The sequence below is a fragment of the Saccopteryx bilineata genome, chromosome 3, assembly GCF_036850765.1.
Source record: "Saccopteryx bilineata isolate mSacBil1 chromosome 3, mSacBil1_pri_phased_curated, whole genome shotgun sequence".
Lineage (NCBI taxonomy): Eukaryota > Metazoa > Chordata > Mammalia > Chiroptera > Emballonuridae > Saccopteryx > Saccopteryx bilineata.
Window position 1 is genome coordinate 213,444,012 of NC_089492.1, and position 14,848 is coordinate 213,458,859.

Consider the following 14,848-nt stretch of genomic DNA (forward strand, 5'->3'; position numbering starts at 1 on the left):
AAAAAATCCAGATATGGGGTGAGGAGAGATGAATATGGAGATAGTGAAAAACCTTTCATTTAATTGACTTCTTACAATGTGCATACAGATTCAGGAGAAAATATTTGAGAAAATGAAGAACTTTGTATCAAATAAAAATTAGTATTGTCCCAAGATTAAAACATTCTATTTTTCAGTATAGACTAGTGTGAATATGTCTTCATTAAAATGATCTAGGAGAGATAAAAATTTGAATCTCACAATTTTTTTTTTATAGAGACAGAGAAAGAGAGGCAGAGAGAGGGATAGACAGACAGGAACAGAGAGATGAGAAGCATTAATCATAGTTTTTCGTTGCACGTTGCAACAACTTAGTTGTTCATTGATTGCTTTCTCATATGTGCCTTGACCACGGGCCTTCAGCAGACCAAGTAACCCCTTGCTCGAGCCAGTGACCTTGGGTCCAGGCTGGTGAGCTTTGCTCAAACCAGATGAGCCCGCGCTCAAGCTGGCGACCTCGGGGTCTCGAACTTGGGTCCTCCACATCCCAGTCCAATGCTCTATCCACTGTGCCACCACCTGGTCAGGCTAAATCTCACAACTTTTTATAAAATATTTTATTTAGTAGTAGTTTGGACGTGATTTTGACTGCAACTCTTCACCAATAAAATATTTTTATGAACCCATATATGAGGGATTTTAAAAAGCTACTTTTAATTATAAAGCAACTACTTAGACCACTTGGAAACTTCATCCTATAAACCTGAATATGAGTCTCTAATTCATATTTAATAACATGATAATTATATCCAAAAATCCCAAACTGACCATGATTTTTTTTTAACTCTACATAATGGTGAAGAGCATTAGATTTGCAACAGGTGTTAAAAATTACCACACTGTTTTAAAGGCATCAAATAAAGCTTGCAGTTTGTGGTTTTGTAAAACCAATTTCCCTAAATATTTAACATATGTTTTAGACTAATCATGATTAATAGAACATTCAAGCTTTACACTTTATATTCCTCTTAGAATATTTATTCAAAATAATGCAAAGAAAAAAAATTGCATGCTCCTAACAAGAAATTTTGATATGTAATCACAGGATTTACTTTCCTTTAGAGAACAAATATTCCCTTTAAATTAAGAGAATATAGAGTACAAAGACAATTCCAGTTATTTTTTTCTCAGTTATTGTTTAGTAAGAATAATATAGGTAGAATTACCTCTAAAAAAATTGTATAAAAAGTTATCTTGCCACTTACGCCAGGAACCATCTGTTTCAAATGGAGTTACTTGGATCTCCAGAAAGAACTAAAACAACTGCAAATATGAAAAGATTTAACTGAAATGGGAAATGAAATGTATTATGGAACCTCTTGACAAACATGTTAGGATTAATGTGCTTTATAAAAATTGTTAGAACCAAAAGTTACCTCTTAAGTTAAATGATATGAAGCACTAAAAGTACCTAGTAGAATACTTATACATAGTTGATACTTAAGAAAATAATATTTCCCTCTTCTTGGAAGAGCTACTTATTAAGGTGCTAGGCCAATAACAAATGCAATTTTTACTGAAAATACCACATTTATTATTTATTAAATAGAATAAAAACAATCTTGTAGCTGTTATAAATGAAAATACCTTAAGAAAGTGTGGGAATATGTTCTATTTATAAGGCTGTTTTAAACTTTATAAGGTATTTACCATGTCCCTCTGAAGTGTTGTAGCTCAAACCCCTAGTGGTAGCCAGCAAATGAAATTTATGTTCAATTCTTTCAGCCTTTCCATTGTTGCTTTCTGCTGAGCCCTGGAATCTATCACATGTCAGGATCAGCCAAGAATTGAAGAGTCTATATCCAGGTTTGGGGGGAAGCTTTTTTCTGTCTTTCTAAGAATTTCTCCCTCAATTTGCAGTCATTCTGATAGCCCCACACTCTGTCCTTTAACACTATTAGCTAGAAGATCTTTGATTTTCTGCTTGAATTTTAGCCACTGTGTGCAGTCTGGAAAGTGTCCCTAGGGGAAAAGCAGTATAAATGAAGTGTAGCTTCATTCTTTCAAGAGTTGAATCCTCTCTAGTGTATTTTGTTTCTGGTCACTCTCCTGTGTAATCATATTGTTATTTTATGTATCTGGTTCTGACTTTATAATTGTTATTTGCAGAAGGATTAGTCAGATACATGCTAATCTGTCACTATCTGAACCAGAACTCCCAATAATTACTTCTTGGACATATTCAATCTGAGATGACTATTTGACATCCAAGTAGAAATATAAAAAGGATATATGGATATGGAGTTCACAGGAGATGTCATAGCTAAAAATAAGAATTTCAGAGTCATCAGTGTATATATGAAATTTAAAGCTATCGAACTGATGAGATTACCTATGGATGAATGTAGACAGAGAAGTATCCAAAGAGTGAGTCTTGGGATGCTCTGGAGTTTGGCATATTAGGAAAAAGAAGAGGAACTAGCAAACTGAGGAAAAAAGACCAATGAGGTTGGATAGTGTTAGGGACAAAACCCTGAGTAGAGTAGGTCCAAGAGAGAGTGAAAGGAGAGGCATTCTTTTGGGTAACATAGACAACTTATTAGGAGGTGTTTGCTCTAAAAAGGAATAATTAATGACCAGAGAAGTGAGATGTGGACTCAAGGAAAGCTGTTTTTTAAGATATAAGAAATTATAGTGTGTTTACTTGGTGATGGCAGTTATCCTGGAGAGAAATAAAAATTAAAATAATGTAGAGAAGACAGTGTTCCCATGATGTCCTGATCAAGAGAGAATTGTGGGTTTGGTTATGAAGGTAGAGGATTGGAGAACAGATTTAAGTAAGGTAGTGGATTTGGTTGTAAGAGCTTGTGAAATTTCCAAGCAAGAGCACCTGCTGAGCATGAAGAGAGAGAAGTTATGAAATAATCATCTATGAAAGTGCAAAAGTGAATGGATCAAGACTGTTATTGGATACACCAAAAAACAAAGTAAAAACAATCAATGTAAGAAGTCATGAATTTAAAGTGAAATTTTTCAACATGATTGTTTTTCTCTTAGTCACCTGCAGCTGCTAGGGCGCAGGGGCAGAATAGGTAGAGAGTTTAGACTTAAGAATTGCCATGTAAGCTTCCATGACAAGGGGGAAAAGCGGTAATGATGTTGTTTATGCATGCAAAGGAAGATTATATTGTCAGACCCTGGCATTTAGGCTGGCTAAACATGGAAGTGATGCTGTGTGGGGAATGAGACAATATAAATGTGGTGGCATGGCATATTAGCATTTCCAGTGAGTCAAATAATTGTTAAAGTTGTTTTTTATTGAATTTATTAGAGTGACACTATTTAACATAATTATTCAGGTTTCAAGTGCTCAATTCTACAACACATCTCTATACACCGTATTGTGTGGGAACTTCCAGAGAGTGAACTAAAAAAATAAGAAGTGTTGGTTAGAGAGTGTAGTTATTAGTAATGCTAAAGTTAAGACTATCCAAGTGATGCTACTACCTCAAGATCATGTTATTTAGTGTTTTCCTTATGGTACTCTCACAATTTAGCTCATCTATACTCTGACATTTTTAGTTTTAAATTCTTTCACTGAACTTTGTAGCTTCATCAATGATACTTTCAAGAGTTGTGTTATCTGCTTTTCAAGGTGGCGATAATTTTAAACTTATTTTACTGGTTGTCTTTAGTCTATTTTAATGCTAATTACTAATATCTTTATAGTCTATAGAGAATTTGATCCAAAATCTTGCAAGCTAATTTAGTAGATATAATTATTATTATTCTCATTTTACAGAGGGGTGATCTCAGTTTCAGAGAGATTGTATGACCCATTCAGTCTTTTCACTCCAAATCCCAATGCTTTTACCATTATAGTGGGTAGACTCTAATCTGATAAATCTGTTCTAACATGTTAATGGTCTAATACCTTAAGGTCCTCTGTTGGTCAAATAAGTTTGTAAAATATGACTTTTATGTTTGCTTGCTTATAGTTTGCATTGAGGTCTGAGCAGCGCCAGGTATATGTAGTCTGTGAAATTGCAAATTACCTTCTTGCTTAGGAGGGGCCATTGTTTTGCTAATGTTTGCTGGAGGAGAGGTTTTCATGCCAGAAAGTCTGGAAAAGAGAGAGAAGGAGAAGAGGCAGAAAGAAGCCATGTTTGTAAGAGAGAGCTGAGAGAATGCAGAGTGCTGAAGAAAGGAGCCATGTTGGCAGGGAAAGAGAAAATGTGCAGATGGGGAACCAGACGTGAGGGGTTTTGCAAGCTCCACTGAGACTGGTCATGCCTTTGATTTTAGGAGGAACCAGAGAAGATTCTCCTGGTTATGAAACCAGAGAATGTGTCAGGGCTGTGGGAGCCCAGTGTGTTTGCTCGTTGGCTGGTGCAAGACTTTAATAAAGGAATGGCCCACCATATTCTGGCTCCACTGTTTCTTTACTGTCTGCCGAATCCAATGAGAACCTACATGTGCATGGTCACAATGGTCATGACTACTGACCTCCCATCCTCTCTAAACAGAGGACCCTCTGGAGAGTCAATAACAGTCTAGGAGAGTTACTCAGAGCCTGACCAGGCAATGGCGCAGTGGATAGAGCATTGGCTTGGGACACTGAGGACCCAGGTTTGAAACCCTGAGGTCGCCAGCTTGAGTGTGAGATCATAGACATGAACCCATGGTCACTGGCTTCAGCCCGAAGGTTGTTGGCTTGAATGAAGCCCAAGGTCGCTGGTTTGAGCCCAAAATTGCTGGCTTGAACAAGGGGTCACTGTCTCAGCTAGAGTCCCCTCCACCCCAGTCAAGGCACATATGAGGAAGCAATCAATGAACAACTAGTGTGTCGCAAATATGAATTGATGCTTCTCATCTCTTTGCTTCCTGTCTGTCTGTCCACCCTTACCCCACTAAAAAAAAAGAGTTACTCTGATAATAAGGTTATTAGACTCTATAGCAGTTCAGTGGGATAGGTAAGACTTTGGAATCCTTTGAGTTATTAAGTGTAGACAACTTTCTTTTACCCATACTCAAAAGGCCATATAGCTCTTTTAAACAAAAATCATGTAGTAAGTAGAAGTTGGTACTGAAGATCAAAGTCAGTTATGATCAATTAATTTATAAACATTATATTTAATTCCAAGGAAGATTTGAAAAGTCAATCAAGTATGACTAAAAGTATATCAAGAATCAAGCCCTGGCCAGTTGGCCCAGTGGTAGAGCATCAGCCTGGCGTGTGGATGTCCCGGGTTCAATTCCCAGCCAGGGCACACAGGAGAAGTGCCCATCTACTTCTCCATCCTTCCCTCTCTCTTTTCTCTCTCTCTCTTTCCCTCCCACAGCCAAGGCTCCATTGGAGCAAAGTTGGCCCCATGCACTGAAGATGGCTCCATGGCCTTTGCCTCAGGCACTAGAATGGCTCCTGTTGCAACAGAACAATGCCCCAGATGGGTAGAGCATCGACCCCTAGTGGGCATGCCGGGTGGATCCCAGTCGGGCACATGTGGGAGTCTGTCTGCCTACCCACTTCTCACTTCAGAAAAATACAAAAAAAAAAATCATACAAATAATAGAAAATAGAAAAATCATAAAAATAGCCCTGTTTCTTTGACATTTCAGGTGAAGTTGGCATGTTCAATAATCTCTGCTTCATGCATTTTACACTAGAATCAGCCCACAGCTGACCAGGTCGAAAGCTGACTTCATGCGATCTTGCAATTCTGGTGCTGGAATGCAAGTTGATCAATTAACTCAAGTATATTTGTGTAGACTAAAAAGAGACTTGACATATGGCTCTATAAATATGCTGCCCAGATGTATAAAGCTTATGAATAAGAGGAAGTTCTCTCTTTAAATCCAATTTTTATTGCTTAATTACTTTTCCTACTCTTAATATTTTTAAATAGAGGATGAAATGTCAAATTAGTGGAAGATATTAAGAAAATTGAAGATAGGCCCTGGCCGGTTGGCTCAGCGGTAGAGCGTCGGCCTAGCATGCGGAGGACCCGGGTTCGATTCCCGGCCAGGGCACACAGGAGAAGCGCCCATTTGCTTCTCCACCCCTCCGCCGCGCTTTCCTCTCTGTCTCTCTCTTCCCCTCCCGCAGCCAAGGCTCCATTGGAGCAAAGATGGCCCGGGCGCTGGGGATGGCTCTGTGGCCTCTGCCCCAGGTGCTAGAGTGGCTCTAGTCGCAACATGGCGACGCCCAGGATGGGCAGATTATCGCCCCCTGGTGGGCAGAGCGTCGCCCCTGGTGGGCGTGCCGGGTGGATCCCGGTCCGGCGCATGCGGGAGTCTGTCTGACTGTCTCTCCCCGTTTCCAGCTTCAGAAAAAATGGAAAAAAAATAAAATAAAATAAAATAAAAAGAAAAGAAAAAAAAAAAAGAAAATTGAAGATAATATTAAGTTGATAAATAATAGAAAATTCAGAGAGAAGAACCTAAAGATAAGAATTTTTAGTATGAGATTTATAAGTAAAAACAAAGGACTTTTTTTTTATAGTCAGATTTCTCAAGGGCTATCATTTCCTAAGTTCTTTTTAAATTCTTTGTAAATATTACCTTAAATCAATTAGTTAGGAATAGAAACTTAAAAATGTTAAAGTCAATAAGTAATCTTATTTACTAGACATTGTGATATAAGAAAGAAAATTGATCTGGTTTGCCAGTAATTTTCTAAGCAATCTTAACCAATTCAGTTAACCTTCCTGCACTTTATTGTTTCTTTACCCATAAAATTTGATTTACTAGATAAGCTATTATCTCTTATAAATTCTAAGTTATTATCTTTCTTTCTCTGATGAAGAGTTGAGTTTTTAAATTTTCAGATATCACTCAATCTCCCATAATTTTGTAACCAATGATCTAAAATTATAGTCTTAGTGGTAGAAGTGATGATGGCTGTTGAAAGGAAGAGGTCAGCCTGGAAAACAAAGTTTTCTTTAAAATTTTTTACTCTGGGATGTAGAATTTTTTACCAATGAAGACTCATCTCTTATTTGCAAAATGAAAAGACTTACTCTCGAGTGTGAAGGATTTTTCTTTTAGTCCTGCTTCTTTCATCAATCAGCTTGAGTGCCATTGGAAGCACCCCTGAACATGTGGAAGATGACATGACTATTTCTCTATTTCCTATAGAATTCAAATAGCATTTAGAACTCTCTAGGAATAAAAAATTATTTATTAATTGATAATAGTAATGAAATCAGAATTGGAATTATGTAGAATCTCAATCGGGGTCTCTTATTTTATGAGGTATGAAATACAAGGATATACTTTGGTAATAATCATAAGAAAGATTTAAAAGAAAGATTAATATTGTACCAAAAAATAATTTGAAACCTAGTGTTATATTTCTCTTGAAACATAAAAGATAAAGATTATCAGTATGAAAGTGTATTTTTATAACAAAACAAAAACAATTTTGGCTATTAGAGGAATTTTTTAAATTATAAAATACAAGTACATTGCAAGATTTTAGAAAATGTTTAAACTTGGAATAAGATCTAAAAACTTTATGAATTTTTGTAAGTTGTATTTTACTGAAAATAACTTGCTTTCCAATGCTAAAATAACTATAATTCCATATGTCACAGACATGGAAAGATTAATAGGACCTTTATATAAGTCTCTTGAAGAAAGTTGTTTTGATAGTAGTATAACTTTAGTAGATTAAAAAATATCAGCTATGGCCTGACCAGGCGGTGGCGCAGTGGATAGAGCATTGGACTGGGATGCGGAGGACCCGGGTTCGAGACCCGAGGTTGCCAACTTGTGCGCAGGCTCATCTGGTTAGAGCAAAAACTCACCACCTTGGACCCAAGGTCGCTGGCGCGAGCAAGGGATTACTCAGTCTGCTGTAGCCCCACGGTCAAGGCACATATGAGAAAGCATTCAATGAACAACTAAAGTGTCGCAATGTGCAACGAAAAACTAATGATTGATGCTTCTCATCTCTCCGTTCCTGTCTGTCTGTCCTGTCTGTCCCTCTCACTGACTCTCTCTCTGTCTGTAAAATAAATAAATAAATAAATAATCTTTAAAGTGATCTCTCTCTCTCTCTTTCTCTCTCTCTCTCTCTCTTTAAGAAAAAAAAATATCAGCTATGTCTGGGGAATTTCTAGGAATCTTTTCAACATTTAAACATAAAGCTAAGAAAAGTATACATTTAAAAAGTAAATAATCTATGACCACCTCACCTTAAAATGATTTAGTATTAAAAAATTTGTAAAACTTCTGCTGATGTAAAGAAGTATGATGTATATAATTTATGCTTCACAAAGTATTTTATAACTTTTATTTAGGGCCCCAAAGGAGACCCAGGATTTTCCCCAGATCAGGCTATTTCTGGACAAAAGGTAATTATTTATTAATGAATAAAATCATGATGATATATTTCAAGCGTTTAAAAATTGTTTTATGGTCCTGATCAGGTTGCTCAATAAGTGAGGCATCATCTGGCAGCTGAGGTTTGACCCCCGATCAGAGCATGTACAAAATGCAATCATTGAGTGCACAATTAAATAGAACAATTAAGTGGAACAGTGAGTTAATGCCCCTCATCAATGGAAATTTTTTAAATTGTTTTATCTTTTTTGAGACTTTATTTGTTATCAGACTGAGAAGAGAGAAAAACTATTGGATTTTAATGAAGAAAGAAATATTTGAAGAATTAAGTAAATGTTATCATTAACTTATTATTGATTTAAATCTTACCATTAAGTTTTTTGAGTGTCTACTGTGGCCTGCCATTGTGCTTCCCGCCAATTAGGGATGAGTGGGGCAAAAAAATAGAGCAAGATATGACCTTAACCTCAAAAATGTTGCTGTTTATATGCATACACATAATATACATAAATTCCAGTGTCATTTTATATCTTTTTAAGGATAGTTGTACATATTTTAAATCCAACAGTAATTGTAAGAGAAATGATCATAATCATCTTGTTTTCTAGTTGAGAAAATAGACACATGGATAGTACATGTACATCTGCGTTATTCATTTCTCAAACACACATGCATTTAGGTAAAAAGAAACTAAAATTTTAAAGTAAAGATAGCAACAGATTTTTCTTAGGAGGAGTTTACTATTTTCCAGTGAAGTTGAATACAAATGGAGTCTTTAGGAATACATCTGGAAGCTGTATTTGGACAAGTACTTGATGAATGTGATACAATTATAGAATGTTTTGGTTTATGTAGTATATATTAACAAACCTTAAAAATCCCTGAATACTTTTGGTTTTTCCTGGATTGAAAGCTGATCTTTTAATTGGCTACAAAAAAGTCTTAAACTTTAAAAAAATTGCATCATATTAATGAAATTTACAGATATTATATTAACAAGTAAAACAAAATAATTAATTAAAAATCTTAACGACTTTCTCATCTCAAACTTCTAACTTCTGGTATTTTGAAAAAAATAGAATGTCTACTGTTTACAGCACCCAAAGTTATGTTAGCTCAAATGAACTAATACAGCCCCTTAGGACACACTGAAGTCCCCTGATGGCACTGGTGAGATGGCACTGAATGAAATAACATCAAGGTCTAATAGCATTGAAAGGGTGCATCACTATGGCAAAGGTCCTTTCTTATAAAATATTAATAAAATATTATTAATACAGGTGAAGCCACAGCTACTGACATGGCAGGTCCCATGTACTTTGAGATAACAGTTACAGAGAAACATATAGAATAGCTTAATCCCATCTTTTTTCTTTCTGTGTATAAACAATGCTATCAGATGTGATGATGTGTAAAGTTTGGAGGAAATCTTAAGAACAGTTGAGCTGACTACTGCACAGGATACCCGGAACACATCGTTAAAACAATAAAAAGGCCCTGGCCGGTTGGCTCAGTGGTAGAGCATCGGCCTGGCGTGCGGAAGTTCCGGGTTCGATTCCTGGACAGGGCACACAGGAGAGGCGCCCAACTGCTTCTCCACCCCTCCCCCTCTCCTTCTTCTCTGTCTCTCTCTTCTCCTCCTGCAGCCGAGGCTCCATTGGAGCAAAAGATGGCCCGGGCGCTGGGGATGGCTCCATGGCCTCTGCCCCAGGTGCTAGAGTGGCTCTGGTAGCAACAGAGCGACGCCCGGGATGGGCAGAGCATCATACCCTGGTGGGCGTGCTGGGTGGATCCCGGTGGGGCGCATGCGGGAGTCTGTCTGACTGCCTTCCGTTTCCAGCTTCAGAAAAACACACACACACACACACAAAAAAAAAAAATAAATAAAAAAAATAAACCCTCAACATGCAAAGAAAAACAACAACAACTAAGAATTTCATAACTGTGAGGGAACTGAGTTTACTGAATCTAAATTATTTAGAAAGAGAATGGCAGTTTAATTGTTTCCTTAATTATTACAAATAAAAATCTGGAATCTGAGAAACATAAATGCCATCTTTTAACATATCTAAATATAGGACATTTAATTTCTACTGAAAATTTAGAAATTTAGAGTTTCACTCTGTGTTGGTGAATCCTTTAACTTTCCAAATTAAGTTTTCTGATTTATATCAAATGTTTGGCTTTATCTTTCCTTGTGGCTTCTCTGTACAAAATATAGGGTGGTTCAGAATGTGAAGAGTATTAGTATAAAATATAGAGTGATGCAGCCTGGGAGTTGAGGCTTGGAAGAATGTCAGTCTTTTTTCTTTAATTTTTTGAGTTACTTACATTCTAATTTTGGTTAATACTATAAAAGAAAAATGTAGTAAGATGTAGGATTTAATAGCAAGTTGCCATTGAGCTTTAACTAAAGTCTAGCTTTTAAAACTGAGATACATTTCTAAAATAATAAAATTTTAAAATAATTTATTAGAAATTATATTTACATTACACTGAGTTCAAGGCAGGATATTAGTTTTATGCATATAATATAAATACAAGTAAAATACAAACATTAAATTGGTAGGAGTATAGGGGGATTAAGAAACAATTGAATTGTATTTTAACTGTGTAGCCATTTTTACAATAAATATATGGTCAATAATAAAACAATAAAAGCAATGCAGAAGCTAGTTCTTCAGTATGCAATATCCACTAAATAACATTCCTCATAGTGTATATATAAGTGTTTAAATCCTTTTGGGATCTCAATGACAAGCAAAGATAACTTTTAAATAGTGGTAATTTTTTCTTTCCCGTAAGACAAGTGAGATATTATTCTCATTTTTCAGATGGAAAATCTTTTAAGGAAAATCAAGTAATCCACTCATGATTAGAGCTAGAGGAAGGAGATAGTCTGCTATTTCCTATTGCAGTTTTCTTTTTCCTCTGTCAGAGCAATAAATGGAAAAAAAATCTGTATAAACCATCCCATCATAAATGGAGGACATCTTAAAACTGAGAAGATGCATTAAAATGAATGTTGGAACAAGTAGAAAAGCACTTTTTAAATCAGAACCATTCTTTTCTGACTGTTTAATTTGGAGACATATTAAAGTAGATAATGCACTAAAAATTAAACAGAATAGAAAGTCACTAATGATTTTTTAAGGATTATTACCTAAATACTCCTTTTCTTTCAAATACATTTTCTTTTTTCACGCACAATAAATTGTTGCAGCAGAAGAAGGTAAAGGAAAAGATGTAAAGAAAAAGTGCACCTAGAGTAACAGGTTTAATATTATGCCCCCATTCCTTTGTGACATGTTTTTTTCCCTGTTGATTTACACAGCCTCCTTGGTGTTCCTCCTCATTTCTACCCACATAGACACTCCTTCAACTCACCGGTATACTTTCCCCTTACTACCCCAAGATGGGCTCGCAGGCCTCATCAAGGTTGCAGATAGGGGAACAGAGGGACCTCTCTGGTGGAGTTTGTCTATTGAGCCAAACACAGGGTCCTCCCGATAATTTTTCACTGTAGTTTTGCCCTGGTGTTTTGTTTGCCCGGCACAAGGCACCAGGGCATGCTCAGAAGCAGAAGTACCCCTTTTCCTGGTGCACTGGGTGAATCCTGCCCTGCTCCTCACAGCCCCTGCCTCTGGTTAAAGGTTCCATATGGGAGGCCCGTGGAGCTGTGTGTCCTCACCAAAAAGAGCAGCTCTAAACCCTCCACAGCTGCCATATGAAGTGCTTGTAGAATTTAAAGTAAACTTTAGTTTTTTAAAACATGGTAAACCTTGGAGTGGTAAGAATTTTGGAAGTAAGCTCATTCCTAGGGAAATGAACATCAGAGAAAAAGGAGCAGAAACATAGAAGTGGGGAAGCACAGTCCAGGTATTTAGCATTGGGAGAGAGAAGGCCTGGGAGTTTCAGAGAATTCTCAATGTCTCGGAAACAAGGTGGAATATGGGCAAAATCAGAAATGAATGAATAAGATCTTGATGGCCAAGATGAAATTCTGCAACAGGGGAATTCTAATATTCAACCCTCTGTTATAACATTAAACCTCTGTGCTTTGTTCCTAGGGTGATCAAGGCCTGATTGGATTAATGGGCGTCCCTGGTATACAAGGTAGTAAGGTAAGATGTGGTTTTGCTTTGACAGAATTCAATGTCATGAATCTAGAAGCTTTTCCAGTTTCTTGGATCTCATTTTGAAGTTGAGCCTAGAGCCAATATTTTAAATTTCTTTTCTCAGCAATAGGAATTAGGATACTATCATAATCCAGGAAAGTGGTGCCCACAAATGCCAGGGTTTTCTGAAAAGGGGAAAAAAAAAACCCTTCACTTAATGATGAGAAAGCCACTGATAGAATATTGAAGCTTTTCTTTTCTTTCTTTTTTCTTTTTTATTATATTAAGGAAATAACCTACTTCTGACACTTTGAAATCACTTTTAAGTTTTATATATCCAAAGTGAGTTACACTTGGTTATAGGTAATACACTTGGCTTATTTTTTCAAGGAATTCATTTTTTATTAGGAAATAATAATCTCTGCCATGATATATACATGACTGTGAGTCCTGACAGGAAAGGTGGACATGAGGATTGGGGATAGCTGTTATAAAATAGTAGTCAGATGCAGATAACTAAGCTTTCTTTCACATAAAAAACTGTGATAGTTATTTTATAAAATATGTTGTGTAGTTTCTTGGATTAACACAAGTGTAAATTATTTTTCATATATTCAGCTTGTTTTTTTCTCCAAGCATTGAGTTAGTTGTTGATTTTTACAGGGAATAAGGAAGGCACAGAATGTCTTGCTAAGATATTAAGAACACCGGAATATTGGAGGGCAATATTTGATGTGATATGGATGTCTAAATACATATAATAATAAGTTATGTTGGTGTTTTAGTCATCATATTTCATCCTTCTTGGGAGATTTAGGTGGGTGGTAGTAGTCAAGCTCTGATTACTTGGTTCAAACTCCATCTGCTACTTCCCAGTTTCCATATAAGCCTTGAGTAGGTTGCCTGACCTCTCTGAGCACTAGTTGCCTCATCTTTAAAACGTGAAGATGGTACAACCTACTTCCTAGGCTGGAGTTATTGAGAACATGGAATGAAATAATCCATGCTTCTATAGTGTCAAATGAATAGCAAGCCCTTAATAAATGTTAACCATCAGCTATTTATCTGGTTTGGGAAAGGATCCTGACCTTGTTTGCTTTCCCTTATAACCATTGCTAAAAGGCTGAATTGTGGAATAATGAAAAAGGTTGTGATCTCATGGAGTATTTTTTCTCCCATGACCACACCACACTATTATTCTTATGGTCCTCAGACTAGTCTATCCTAGACAGCAGTTAGAATCTGATCACTCCTGTGAGGTTGCTGGTTGCTCCCATGGAGACTTGAAACTACAGGTGATCAACAGAACTGGTCATAATCTACAGGCATGTATTTGATTGTGTAGAAGAGGATATAAAGAAAGACCAGGTTATGATATAAACTTTGAAATTGTACTCAACCAATATATTAGCATCCAAAGTCCTCTGTTCATGTATTTGCATCTTGGCCCATCAGTATCTTAAACTATTAAGAAGAATATATTCATTTTAATATATGTAAATCTAATAAAATGAAGTAATAACGTTAATTTAAAGAAACTAGGAAATAGATTGTGTATCTTCTACAAATTCCTATCTTTGTTATATCTTTTTTAAAAAACTTAAAATCTGGCTTTTACTGTTAATTAATAGAAATAGATCCTGTAGAAGTCAGGGAACATGCTATACTATCAATTACCAGCTAGAGCTGAATTTTCTCCAGGGAAGATTTAGTTTAAAGCACATAGAAACTAAAATATCTTCTGGTAAATGGAACATCCATGGTTTACTATGATTTGACAGTAGTTCAGAACAATGTTGAAGTATTTGGGATGATTTTCTTCTTTTCAGAGTGTCTATAATGGAAACTATATACAGTATTTTTATAAAACAAGTATTGCTAGCAAAAGGACATAAAGACTCAATCTAATCCTAAACTAATTTTCCACGTAGCAGCCTTGGGGCAAGTTTCCATCACACTATCAATGTACATACTGGACCTTAATACAAAATGTGTAGCAGAAATACATTCAAAATGAGCTTGACATACTGCTCCTGTGCTTTGTATGAAAGGGGGAAAGACAAGACATTATTGGGTAGAATATTTAGGTAAATTGTGATCTGCTTTTATGGAATTTATTAATATGATTCATTTTTAAACTACCTAGATCACTCTTAGAGTTGCTTCTTGTAAACAGGATTCATATTAGGACAACCTAGAATAACAGCTTATATTAGCTATAACCTAGGGAATCCTATTCATTCATCATTGCAATTCTACCCTGAAAGTGGTAGATGAATTCTATAGTCAAGACAAGAACTTAAATTAGTCATGTTGTAAGTGAGATGTCTCAGATAAGCCCAGGCAGGTTAAGAGAATTGCTCAGAGTCACTCAGTGTTATAGAGGGATCAAGAGATAAAACTTA

General features: G+C 36.1%; 1 protein-coding gene across 1 annotated transcript in view; it reads left to right on the forward strand.

Annotated features, from left to right (window-relative positions):
* The window catches only part of COL24A1 (collagen type XXIV alpha 1 chain), a 367,011-nt gene that overhangs the window by 59,330 nt on the left and 292,833 nt on the right, over positions 1–14,848 (forward strand). Inside the window, exons 7-8 of the mRNA XM_066264956.1 lie at positions 8,283–8,336; positions 12,396–12,449. Of these exons, the coding sequence (XP_066121053.1) occupies positions 8,283–8,336; positions 12,396–12,449 (108 nt within the window). The remainder of the gene's footprint in view (positions 1–8,282; positions 8,337–12,395; positions 12,450–14,848) is intronic.